The 12,260-nt window shown below is 65.5% G+C and overlaps 1 protein-coding gene across 31 annotated transcripts in view; it reads left to right on the forward strand.

Annotated features, from left to right (window-relative positions):
• Positions 1–12,260, forward strand: part of INPP4A (inositol polyphosphate-4-phosphatase type I A) — a 102,406-nt gene that overhangs the window by 85,383 nt on the left and 4,763 nt on the right. For 15 of the 31 annotated variants that reach the window (XM_058278155.2, XM_058278154.2, XM_058278143.2 and 12 more), the window contains 7 exons: positions 772–944; positions 1,481–1,604; positions 1,844–1,970; positions 2,134–2,274; positions 3,841–3,938; positions 4,235–4,347; positions 6,705–6,859. In XM_058278155.2, the coding sequence (XP_058134138.1) occupies positions 772–944; positions 1,481–1,604; positions 1,844–1,970; positions 2,134–2,274; positions 3,841–3,938; positions 4,235–4,347; positions 6,705–6,859 (931 nt within the window). Of the gene's footprint in view, positions 1–771; positions 945–1,480; positions 1,605–1,843; positions 1,971–2,133; positions 2,275–3,840; positions 3,939–4,234; positions 4,348–6,704; positions 6,860–7,675; positions 7,779–9,314; positions 10,459–12,260 lie in introns of those variants that run through there. The other 16 variants (XM_058278147.2, XM_058278149.2, XM_058278135.2 and 13 more) reach the window with 4 other exon arrangements.

Consider the following 12,260-nt stretch of genomic DNA (forward strand, 5'->3'; position numbering starts at 1 on the left):
CGCCCTGCCCTCAGCGCCTGGATTCCGCCGCCCACGCCGGCCTCCTCACCCCCCACCACCCCTCGCCATGCTCCGCATGGCCTGGCAATGAGCAAGTGCCAGACGCCGGGCCCGGTGGCCTGCTAAAAGTAGGAACTCTGAGGGCGTCTTCTCTTTTAAACTTCTAAACAGGAAGGAAGAAACGGCACTGAAGGCCGAAACACTTTCCACCCTGTTCTGCTCCGAGAATCAATGTCTTAAGTGCAGTTTTGTGCAGGGCCAAAGTTGCTTTGCATTCCTAGAAGAAAACTGGGATGGGGGCAGGTGACCCCAGGCAGGGCTTGGAGGGAAGCAAGCGAAGGGACACTGCGGGTGACGGCTGGGGCAGCGTGGACCAGAGCCATTGGAGACAGCAGGGCCCGGGGCGTTTGCGCAGAGCCTGGCGGGCGTGGCGCTGGCCCTGTGCCACCAGGGCCGGGGTCTCGGCTTGACCCCAGGCCTCGGGCGGTGAGGGGTGCCTCCAGCTGGAGGATGGTGGGCCGTGGTGCAGGGGCTCCTGTGTGGAGCCTTGTCTTCTTGCCTTGCTGTGACCAGCGGAAGTTTTTCCCCCACTCCCTCTGCGAGCGCAGTCCTGAGCTCGGTGTGCAGTGCTCACGGGGCCCGCGGAGCCCAGGCTGGGGCAGGGTCCTGCTGGGGGCCGAGCTCGGCCTGCTGGGGCGTGGGGGGAGGCGGGGCGGGCGGCCAGGGCTCCGAGCCCGCGCTCAGCCCGTCTCTCTGCACGCTGCGGCGCAGGCGAGTGGAGCGAGGCCCTGTACCCGCTGCTGACGACGCTTGGGGACTGCGTGGCCATGATGAGCGACAAGGCCAAGAAGGCCATGGTGTTCCTGCTGATGCAGGACGGCGCGCCCACCGTCGGCACGCAGCTCAGCCTGCAGCACCGCCGCGACGTCGTCCTCTGCCAGACCGTAAGCCTGCGTGCAGCGGGGCGCCCCACGTGCAGGCCCCAGGGGTGGGCCGCGGAAGCCCGCGGGGGCAGCGCAGCCTTTTCCGTCCAGGGGCCTGCGGCCTGCGGCCCTGCGGCTCCCTCCAAGCAAGGCAGGCCAAGGGGGGAGCACGTCGGACAGGAGCGCGGCATGAGCGGGAGCATGTGGGCGCCCGGGCGGTCGGTGCCCTGCCGTCGTGCCCTCCCGCGGGCAGCCGTGTCCTGGTGCCTGCCGCCCTGCATGCAGTCAGCCCAGCTTCCGGCCAGACCTGGCGTGGCTCTGGCGTAGGCAGAGCCTGTCATTGTGGGGAATTAATTCTGGGCTTCCGGAAAGTTCCTGCCCGGAATCACCCCAGGTGGGGCAGGTCAGAAGATAGCCCCCAACCAAGCCCTCCTTTGGGGGCGACGGGCACGGGAGCCCCGAGCGTGAGCCAGGTCGCCCCGAGGGAGGGGGTGTGGTGGCTGCAGGGCCCCGCGGCCCCGTGGCCCCTTGACCCTTTCCCGCGCCCCCCCCCACAGCTGACCGCGCTCATCTGTGGCTTCATCATCAAGCTGCGGAACTGCCTGCACGACGACGGGTTCCTGCGGCAGCTGCACACCATCGGGCTGCTCGCCCAGTTCGAGAGCCTGCTGAGCACCTACGGTGAGGCACCCGCGGGGCGCGCCTGCGGGCGGGGCTCGGCGTCCTCGTCCCCTGACATGCCCCCGACCCCGGGCCACGCGTCAGCCCCCCGACCACGCGTCGGCCCCCCGACCACGCGTCGGCCCCCCGACCACGCGTCGGCCCCGACCACGCGTCGGCCCCCCGACCACGCGTCGGCCCCGACCACGCGTCGGCCCCCCGACCACACGTCGGCCCCCTGACCGCCCCCCCACGCCCAGGTGAGGAGCTGGCGATGCTGGAGGACATGAGCCTGGGGATCATGGACTTGAGGAATGTGACCTTCAAGGTCACGCAGGCCGCATCGACCGCGTCCTCCGACATGCTGCCCGTCATCACGGGCAACCGGTAAGGAGGGCGTGTGGGGAGCGGGCGGCGTGGGGCTCCGGCCTGCGGTCCTGTGGAGATGCCCAGCTGGCCGTGCTTGCTCCCCGTGCCCCTCCCTGACCCCGCGGGCCTGGCCGATGCCAAGCCCCCACGGCATCCCCGTCTCCCTCCCCGCCCTCCCCAGCGACGGGTTCAATGTGCGCATCCCGCTGCCCGGGCCGCTCTTCGACGCCCTGCCGCGGGAGATCCAGAGCGGCATGCTGCTGCGCGTGCAGCCCGTGCTCTTCAACGTGGGCATCAACGAGCAGCAGACGCTGGCCGAGAGGTGCGCGGGGGCGTGGCCATGCGGGGCGGGGAGCGCGTGGAGGGGGCGCGTGGCTGGGGGTTGCGCGTGGCCGGGGGTGCGTGCCTGCAGTGGGGGCAGCGTGGTCGGGGAGTGCGCATGGGGGAGGGGAGCGCGGCCCGGGGATGTGTGCGCGGGGTGTGAGCGGCAGGGGCGGGGCGCGTGGGCGCTCCTGGGGGCCCGCGGGTGTGTGTGTGGGCACGGGAGCGGTGAGGAGGAAGCGCGGGAGGGGGGATGTGTGCTCAGGGGGAGGGGGCATGTGCGCGGGGGGGAGGGGGAGCGTGGCCAGGGGTGCACCGCGGGGGTGGGGAGGGTGGCGCGTGGCTGCAGGGCGAGAGCGGGCCTGGCAGGGCGCCTCCTGGAGGTGGCCCGGCCGGGCTCTCAGGAGCCGAGCGAGCGCAGGGCTGGGGCCCCGGGCCAGAGCGGAGTCCTGCCGGGCTGGGCGACCCTCTGGCGGGAGCCCGCCGAGGATGACGCTGAGGCGGCTGGGCCAGGGACACAGGGCTTTCAGCCAGGCAGGACATACTCGGGCCCCAGAGTCCCCTGTCGGAGCCGAGCCGGGCGAAAGTGAGGAAGAGCGCGTTGGAGAGGGCCTGACCAGGGCGTTGTCATGGAGACCGGACAGGCGGCCCCTTTGGGAGTGATGGCGTGGGGGCTTATGTGGGGCAGGGTGTAAGGGAGACGGTGAGGGCCTCTGGGGAGCAGGTGCCCCCAGCAGGGCTGAGGGACAGTGGCACTCGGGATGGTGAGGTCCCGGGGCCTCGGGGCATCGAGGGTGAGGCAAGCACATGCCTAGAGGGCCTGGAGTCCGGGTGGTGGCCCAGGAAGAGAAGCCAGGGGAGGAGCCCGGGCTCCAGGGCGGACACGCCATGCCTGGAGGGGTGTGACTGGGAGGCAAGAGGGCGGCTCCCAGCCGTGACGCCGGGAGAGTGGAGAGCTGGCGCACCTTGGTCTGGGCTGCAGCGCTTGTGTTTCCATGACCACCTTGACCCGCTCTGTAGGTGGCATTCCACGTGTACTCACTTCCCAGTGTAGACACAGGGTGAGCCCCATGTCCTGGGAGGCCGGGTGGCGTGAAGGGCGATGAGCCGGTGCCTGCGGATGGTCCAGGAGGGACAGTTAGGCGTTGGTTTTGCAGCCATCCGGGGGCTTCAGCCTCAACCCCGGGACCATGTCCTCTGCCCGGGCCTGACTCACTGCCTTCCCTTCCCTGGGCCACTTTCGAGATGGGAGGACAGGGCACGCTAGCCCGGCCACGACAGCTGTCACGTGCCGGCGAGGACCAGGTGTCTCAGCTTTGTTCTGGTCCGGGCCGCATCCCAGAGTCGGGCACCTCCATCCCAGCGTGTCGTGGCTCCTGCCGCTGGGATGTGTTCACGTTTGTCGCCAGCCCAGGGGAGCGCACCCCGTGCTTTGGGGGGAGAAGGCGGCTCAGCACCTCTCTCTCTAAGGAGCGTGGTAAACGCACAGCAACGGAGGCGTCGGCCCTGTTGGGCTAACGCAGTCACGAGGGGGCCAGCTGACGCTCTCCTCTCGTGACCTCCAAAGGTTCGGCGATACCTCCCTGCAAGAAGTGATCAACGTGGAGAGCCTGGTGCGGCTCAATTCCTACTTCGAGCAGTTTAAGGAGGTGCTGCCGGAGGACTGTAAGTGCCTGCACTCACGGCCGCTCACCGGGCTGCCTCTGTCCTCTGGCTGCGGGAGGCCCCTCCTGGTGTGTGTGCTGTCCCCGCCCGCAGGGGCGGAGGGGCTGCCCTTGAGGTGGACGCCGAGCTGTCACCCAGCGTCAGCCCCTCCGGGCCCTAGCCACGGCCCCGCTTCTGGCTTAGTGCGCATGAGAACCACCAGCCTTCGCCGGCTCTCGAGCAGCCACTGCTTCCCCTCCCCGCCCGGAGCTGCCGTCCAGCGCGGCCTCGGCACCCACGCCCTGCTCTCCACGCAGGTCTCCCTCGGTCTCGGAGTCAGACGTGCCTGCCCGAGCTGCTGCGCTTCCTGGGCCAGAACGTGCACGCCCGGAAGCACAAGAACGTGGACATCCTCTGGCAGGCCGCCGAGGTATGTGCAGCACAGCGCAGCACCGGCAGCACGGGCCCCTGGGCCCAGGCGTGCGCCGCTCTTCCATCTTCCTTCCTTCCCCGAGTGCTCAGGTCCAGCTCTTTCCTCCTGAGCCCACTTGTATTCCCAGCCCCTACTTTGAGACCAAACACCAGAGCAGTTTCTCAGCCAGTCGTTCGCTCCCCACTGCGAGAGGGCAGGCTCTGTGCGTGCCAGCGGCCCGTGCGGGTAACGCTCCCCGGAACACTCCCGGACACCAGGCCCTGCCTGCCCCGGGGCTGGACCCGCGCACCCCACCCGCACCTGCTCCTCCGGGCCCGCTCGCGGCTTTGCCATCCTTCTCCCCAGCCGCTCACGGTCTCGCAGGCCCCGGCGCCCGCGGCCGCCTGGGGTGTCCTCTCGGCGCCCGTGCTGCTTCCTGTCTCCAGGACGAACGTGTTCGCTGCTGGTGTCGTCCTTTCTGCTTAAAGCCCCTGTTCTTGTGCCCTTTGGGCGTCCAGCTGGAGAGCCCTGTCCTCATGAGAGACGGGGGCTGCCGGGAGGGGGCCGTCCCCTCCAAGGCAGGTGCCTTTTCCCTCTTTTAATTCCAGCGGTTCGTCCTGAAGCACCAGCTGACGGAAAGCTCAGGGGTCCCCGTGCCTGTTTCCAGCGCCGGGTGCTGCTCGGTCGGACAGAGGCATGGGCAGTGGGCTGAGGGGCGGCACCTGCAGCCCCGGCCCCGTGGTGCTGCGCAGCAGGCGGCAGGCGGCCCCTCAGCCCCTGGAGCCCCGTGTCCCCACAGCAGGAGAGCCGGGTGGTCCTGGGCTACGTGAGGCCCCGGGGAGCTGCTCACTCCCTGGCGGGTGGAGGACGGCCCTTCCCCTGCCCCAGGCCAGGCCCCAGCCGAGGGGCAGCCCCTGCCATGGCACAGAGGCTGGACGGCCTCGTCCCTCGGCGGCCGCTAGATCAAACCCTCAGCCACCGCCGGGTCCCTCGGTTGCTGCCCCGTCCCCAGCTGCGGCTCCCCTGGCAGCGGCCGACGCGCACAGGCCCACCTGCCTTCCTGAAGCAGACGCAGCACCGGGCGCACGGATGGTTCGCAGGCGAGGGCAGGTGCAGGGCCCCGAGCCGCCGGTCTGCGCGCCGTGGCCGCCGGCCGACGTCTTCTTTTGCATGCGTGCCTGCAGTCCCCCCGCAGCTCCTACCCTTATTGCTGGTAGGGCCCCCAGGGCAGGAGGCAGGACTCAGCCGCGGAGGGGTCCTCAGTTCTCGGATGGTCCCCCAAGGCCCTGGGAGTGGGGGGGGGCTGCACCCCACCTGCCTTTCTCCGGACGCGCCGCCCGCGATCGAAACCTCTCCCGGGCCTGTTCATGGCCCTGCGTGGCCCCAGCTGTGGACTCTGGCGTGTACCCGAGCCCACGCCGCTCTGGCGGAGGGTGTGTCCTCGGAGGAGCCTGCTCTCCTCCTGATGGTCCTGTGACCCCGTCTGGCATCCCCTGCGCTGGCCTCTTGGCATGCTTCTGGGACTGCCCCGCACCCACTGCCCAGAAGAGCCCGGGGGCCCGTGGGGGGGATGTTGGCCTCCGAGGGCACAGGTGCCGGGAACGTGCCGTCGTGCGGGGCTGGTGGTGAGACAGCGCAGCGCGCTCAGGGCGAGGCCGCTGGAGCGCTGCGGCTGCGCACACTCGGGCTTCGGAAGGGTACAGCGCACACAGCTCGCAGCGGCCTCAGCCTCCCCGTGGAGCCAGGGCAGCAGCTGGAATTAAGCACGTGAATATTTCTCCACAAAGCGAGATAAATAAAGACAAGGAGCCTCACGTCCCCTCAGATCTGCCTGCTGCCCAGTGAGGGTGCCACAGACACCCGAAAAACCAAAATAGCCCAGCCTGTCGGACTGAGCGCTCAGGAAGTGGGGATTGCTCCGGGCTGCAGGGGAGGGAGTCGCGTCCATCCAAGCAGGCGGAGGGTGGGGCGAAACCCTCGCCTTCCAGAAAGGCCCGGAGACCAGGCGCGGGGGCTTCTTGGGAGCTGCTCCGACGCCCGAGCCCGAGCCCGGCAGCTCTGCTCCCCCCTCCAAGGGGTTTGCGGCGAAAAGGCTGGAAACGAGGGTGCCCCAGGCTACCCTGGAAGCGGGCAGCTGGCAGTGGCACCGCAGCCAGAGAAGGAGCGGCTTGGAGGGGGCGCAGGGCACCCCGGAGGCACTCCTCTTGTTAAGGGACCCGGTTTCCGTCCGGCTTTGGCAGGACGGGGAGTGGACATGAAAGCGGCCGCAGGACTGCTGCTGCCCGTCCTGCCCGGGCCAGCCGCGAGCCCTTCCCGCGTGAAGGGCATGCGTGCCCTCTGTGCCCCCCCAGCGCAGCCTGTTTTCCTGTTGGCAGATCTGCCGCCGCCTTAACGGGGTCCGGTTCACCAGCTGCAAGAGCGCCAAGGACCGCACAGCCATGTCGGTGACGCTGGAGCAGTGCCTGATCCTGCAGCACGAGCACGGCATGGCCCCGCAGGTGTTCACGCAGGCCCTGGAGTGCATGCGCAGGTGAGCCCGCCCCCTGGCGCAGCCCACCCCCCCGGCGCCAGGCCCCGTGGCTCCCGCCGGCACATCAGCGTGGCTGGGAAATCCACCCGTGTGCCCAAGGCCACACTGTGGGCACTGGCAAACGGAGGCTGCATCGTCTTTTAAGTCGAGGGGGAGAGAGGAAAAGAGTCGCCCGTTTCCATGAGCAGGCCTGGCTCGGGAGCGCGTGGGCTGGAGCGCAGGCTGGGTGCCGGGAGGCAGCACCGCCGACCCTGCCGTGGCTTTCCCATTTCCGCCCGCTCTGCGGTGTGCGTCCTTTGGGTGGAGTCTTACCCGCAGCGTCCTCTGTGTAAGGCAAAGGCATATGACGGCGCAGCTGAACAAGGTCCATATGTCTATCTGCAAGCTCAGCGACGGCAGCGCGCCTGCAGGCTGCACTGGTTTGCCCGCTTCTCCTGAGCCCAGGCACTGCTGGCTTTCGCGAGCAGAGTGTCCAGATGAGTGTTTTCCAGTGGCGGCAGCTGACCCGCCCCGCAGCGTGCTGGGTGCTGGGTGCCACCCCTGGGGCCAAACCGACCCAAGGCAGCAGGTGTTTGCAGAATTAGAGCCGGAACGAAACAGTCCGTTCCCTGTCGGCCCAAGCCTTGTTTCAAGCACTGCTGGCAAGCACCCGGCCCCACATACCAAAAGAAAGGATAAGAAGCCCGTCTTCCCGTCTCCTTCCATGTTGTTCACGATGCTGTTGACGTCCCTTCCCAGCAGTCGCGTCTCCTGAATGTTCATCTCATTTGTCCTCTCACCAGACCTGTAAAGCGTCCAATTCTCTTATCCTTTCAGTATGTTTCTGCTGTTTGGCCTTCTCACAAGAATGCATGAAAACGAGCCCTTGCCTCTTGATAGGAGCGTGTTGTGAAGACGGAGTAGCTGCCCGCTTCCGCACGTGAGGAGAGCGTGGCCTCTGCGTGGCGTCCAGGGGGGCCCGGGGGAAGCCTCCCGGGCTCGCCGTGCCGCACCCCAAGCCAGCGGAGAGGCAGAGGGAAATCGCAGGGGCCCATGGTTGTGGGACGATGGCACCCCGAGCCCCTCAGCTGCCCCGTCTGCAAAGGCACCCCCCTCCCCCCGTGCAAGGCTTTCTCACGCTAACGGTGCTTTAGGAAAAGGGTCGCCCAGCACGCGCGGCTTCTGACGGGGCCGTCCCCCGGCCTCCAGGCATGGACGCCCCTGACTTCCTGAATTTCTAAACTGTCCACAGGGGACATGTTCCTTTAGTAGCAGCCCAGCCTGGCCCTGCTGCGCCCCTGCCCACCCCCAGAGTCCCCCCTGCCGAGCCGAACTGCTGCCCCGCGGGCTTGTGCCTGGCCTTGGGTGGGCGCCCTAGGTGCCGTGGCCTCCACGTGCTCTGGACCGGCCACGTGGTGGAGGCCCGCTTCTCCCGGGGAGGCCGCAAGCCCCAGGGGAGCACCCTGGTCTCTGGCTTTCTTACTCACATCCTGCCAGAGGGAATGTAGCCCTTGCGGGCCTGCGGGGAGGGCAGAGGGTCGCGCCCCCAAGGCCAGCTTCTCCTGCGGCTGAGGGTGAGCCGGGGAAGGAGGGGCGAGGGACCCTTCCTGCTGCTTCCTGGACCTCCCGCCCACCTCTCCAGGCGTCCCTGCCCAGGCCAGCCAGTGGTCCCTGACCTGCCTCTGCCCAGGGCCACCGGGGGGCGTGGCTGGGGCGTGGGCCAGAGTCGTGTGGCCTCGGAGCGCCCAAGGGGAGAGCCGCACGGCACTGCCAGTGCAGCCGAGCGCCGCCTCTCAGGGCGTCTCTTCTCAGGCATCATCTTGTGGCAGAAGCCTTGGCGGGCCAACAGGTGCCAGCCGCTCTCCCCTGTGCCGGCCACTGTTCCCTGTGCTGGCCGCTCTCCCCTGTGCCGGCCGCTCTCCCCTGTGCCGGCTGCTCTCCCCTGCCGCTGCCCGGTGAGCGGGGACGCCGTGCCCTCAGGTGCCACCGTGGGGGCGGGACGTCACGAGGCAGATTTGGCAGAGGTGGCCCCCGGGCCAGGCGTCTGTGAGAAGGCCAAACGGCCAATGGTTCTTCATGCTCCTTGCTTCCCTGAGCCCGTCCACAGCATGAGCGCATGGCGCAGCATGGCCTCGTGCGTGGCCGGGGGAGCGTGGACATGCACAACCATTCGCCAGCCTGCATGTGTTCATTTTCAGTAGACTACAATGGTTTTTCTTATTTTCACTTCTCTCTCTCTCCTTTTTTCTTGTAACTGTGCTGGTTTGTTTCGCTCTTCCTTTCCCACCCTTTTCTGCATACGTCTTTATTTTTTGTTGTGGCTTCATTCCATTTTTTTTTTTTAATCTTACTCTTTGGTTCTCTTCCTTCTCCCATACTTTTTATCGTTTTATTTTTTGTAAAACCCGATGCACGTCTCCCCCCCTTTGTCTCCACCCTCCTTTGTTCCTTCCCTCCCCCCACCCTCTCTTCACAGCATTGGAACGCGGGAGGTAGTCACCCAGAAGAACCTGAGCGGCCTGGTGCCCATGCGCGACCTCAGGCTGGACCCCAGCCTGCTCTGCTCCCTCCCCCTGCTAGCCCTGAGCCCCAGTTTACTGATCGTGTGGCTCTTCCTGAGCGTAGCTTACCTGGTGGCCAGGTTGCGCTGCAAGTGAAGGCGCTGATGGAAAGTTAGCGCTAGGTCACCCGAGAGACCCAAGCGCCAGAGCCTGTGGCCGCCGCGCGCCAGCGGGACGGGAGGAGCGTGTCCAAGCCTGGTCTGCCGAGAAGTGTGTCATGCCTTACAGTTTGACTCTCGTTGTTCCGAACTGTAAACGGCCGCCACGTTGTTTCGCCGAGAGGACTCGCTGGCTTAACTTCCGCTTCAGTGCTTGTGACGTGCTCCTAGTGCCCCGCGGCCTCCCGCCCTAGCTGGCCGGGACGTGCGGTCCTCTTGCCGGACCGCTCACCTTCTGATGTAAAAATATTTATGGCCTGTACATCTCCTGCCCTGTTTCCAGAGAAAGGAATTCTGTCCGAAAAGAATTTGTATATTTGATAATAACCTTTAAACGTGCTGCTAACCTCTCCTTTCCCGTTGAAGAGAAATGGAAAAAGAAAGCTGGGGGGGCTTTGTGCCAGGCCCCGCCAGACAAGCCCCTTTAAAAGGATCCGGCCCCTGCCTCCTCTCAAAGCTGCGGCCCCGAGCGGCGATAGCAGGCAGTTGGCAGAACCCTAACCTTCTCTTGCTCATGGTTAAGTCTTTCCAGTTTGGGGCGCACAAAGCCGCGAGTACGTAGCGCACTGCTCAGGCCGACCCATGAAGGTGTCACGTGGTGTCTGACCTCTGAGCTGCCCTTTTAATGCTGGAGCGTCATTAAACCCCGTCCAGGAATCACTGCAGAGAGGAGGCCGCTCCAGTTACATGCGTTGATTTCTGTTAGAGCAGTATTTTTCATTTTAAAATTTTCATCTTTGATGATGGATTAAAGCTCAGATGTCTTTTCTCTCTTACTAGCCAAATGTGGTTACCTATGAAAAAAAAATCAAAGAAAAATTACCAAACATTTGAGGTCTAACTTTTGCAAAGTGTGCCAGGTGGAGCTGTGAGCAATAAAGGGCCACTTTGGTTTCCGCTATTATTACTCTTAATTTCAATATGGCAATGTCCATAAAATGAGATGACCTATGACCTAGCATTGGGTGTGGCAGAAGGGAAACCGTATAAAAGTAACAAAGTGAACTAGAGAACTTGACAGACCCTGTAGAGGACACGGCGGCTTCTGTTTTCAGGTTCAAGTTATGTGGAGCTCCTGCCTTCTACCTCCAGCTGGCTCACAGCAGACTCGTTTATGGAAGTGGATTGCTTTTCAGTATAGAAAAATCAGAACAACCTTAGAGAAAGTGGCTTTGCCAGAACTTCACCCTTATGTCTGCATACACAGTCCCAGTCCCCCACAAAATTCTCCTCTCCATCCTCTCTCCAAGATTCTCAGAACTTACTCCAGGGTTTCTCTGACTTGGCATCAGGTCAGGTCTAAGTTCTGGGATGTGTAGAAGCAGTTAGTGAAGAACAGCAAATCCTGACTAGAACCCTGGACTCTAAAACACTAACTGGCCTCGTCACACACCTGGATGCCTCCTTCTCACCTGGGCCTCTCCTTCACACCTAGGCCCCTCCTTCACACTTGGGCCCCTCCTTCACATCTGGAATCCTCCTTCACACACCTGGGCCCCTCCTTCTCACCTGGAATCCTCCTTCACACACCTGGGCCCCTCCTTCACATCTGGAATCCTCCTTCACACACCTGGGCCTCTCCTTCACAACTGGGCCCCTCCTTCTCACGTGGGCCCCTCCTTCTCACCTGGGCCCCTCCTTCTCACCTGGGCCCCTCCTTCACACCTGGGCCCCTCCCTCCCTGGACCTGACCCAAGCAGGCTCCGAGGGCAGGAGCTGCTCTGGGGTGTGTCTGCCCCACCACCGTGGCTCTCCTGAGTCTTCTGGAATAAACGAGGCTGGTCTCTCCACCCTGACACCCTGGGGTCTCTCCTAGCAGGTGCCAGCCCCCAGGTGTAGCGACATGGGGCCAGTCCCCCCAATGCGTCCAGCCTGTGGCTCCCAGCGCCTCACCAGCACACCCTCCACGTCCAGGGGCGCCCTCAGCGCTCTCTCTGTGTAAGAGGGAGAGGGTGCCTGGCGCCTCCTGCGCTCTGGGTCCACGGCGCCCCCACTCTGCCTGGGCGAGGCACATCTGCTGCCCTGTGGCGCTGGCACGTGCGCATGCCCCTCACCTGGGCAGGTGAGGGAGGCCGTTCCTCCTCTGAGGCTTCCCCCCCCCCCCGCCCCCAGGGCTGCCGCCTCCAGGCGCTGGAACCACCTGCGGCCACCGCTGTCCCTGCGCTGAGGGCGGGGGCGGCTCCCGCGGCCCTCCAGGGCACCCCCTCCAGGACAGTCGAGGACAGGGCTCGGGGGCCCAGAGCCGCAGGGGGGCCGCGTCCTGCCGTCGGCCCTCGGGTGGCTGTGAGGGCTCGGCGGCCGCCTCTCTGCTGGATTCCAGTGTCCGTAAGGCCTTCTGCCCTTGAAGTCGTGCCAGGTGGACCCCTGGTCTCTCCTGCTTTCCTGAGAGACGGGCGGGATGGCACGGGCGGGGGCTTGCCGGTGGTCTTCAGGTGCCCTGGGCAGGTCACCCCGGCGCGTCGTCTGTGTCACTTGGCGCTTGGCGGCAGGGAGGCCGTGCTCTGAGGCGTCTTTGGGTGGCCTCACAAAGCGTGGGGCTTGATCCTGTGGCATGGTCCACGCGGAGCCCCTGCCGAGCTGTGCCGGGCCCCCGTGGTGCTAGAATCCAGGAAAGCAGGAGCAGAGCTTCCCTAAAGTTAGTGGTTATTTAGGATCACCACCGTAAGTTTTCTCTTCAAAAATGGAAGTCCTTGAAAACAAGTA

Source organism: Dasypus novemcinctus, chromosome 17 (genome assembly GCF_030445035.2).
Source record: "Dasypus novemcinctus isolate mDasNov1 chromosome 17, mDasNov1.1.hap2, whole genome shotgun sequence".
Taxonomy (NCBI): domain Eukaryota; kingdom Metazoa; phylum Chordata; class Mammalia; order Cingulata; family Dasypodidae; genus Dasypus; species Dasypus novemcinctus.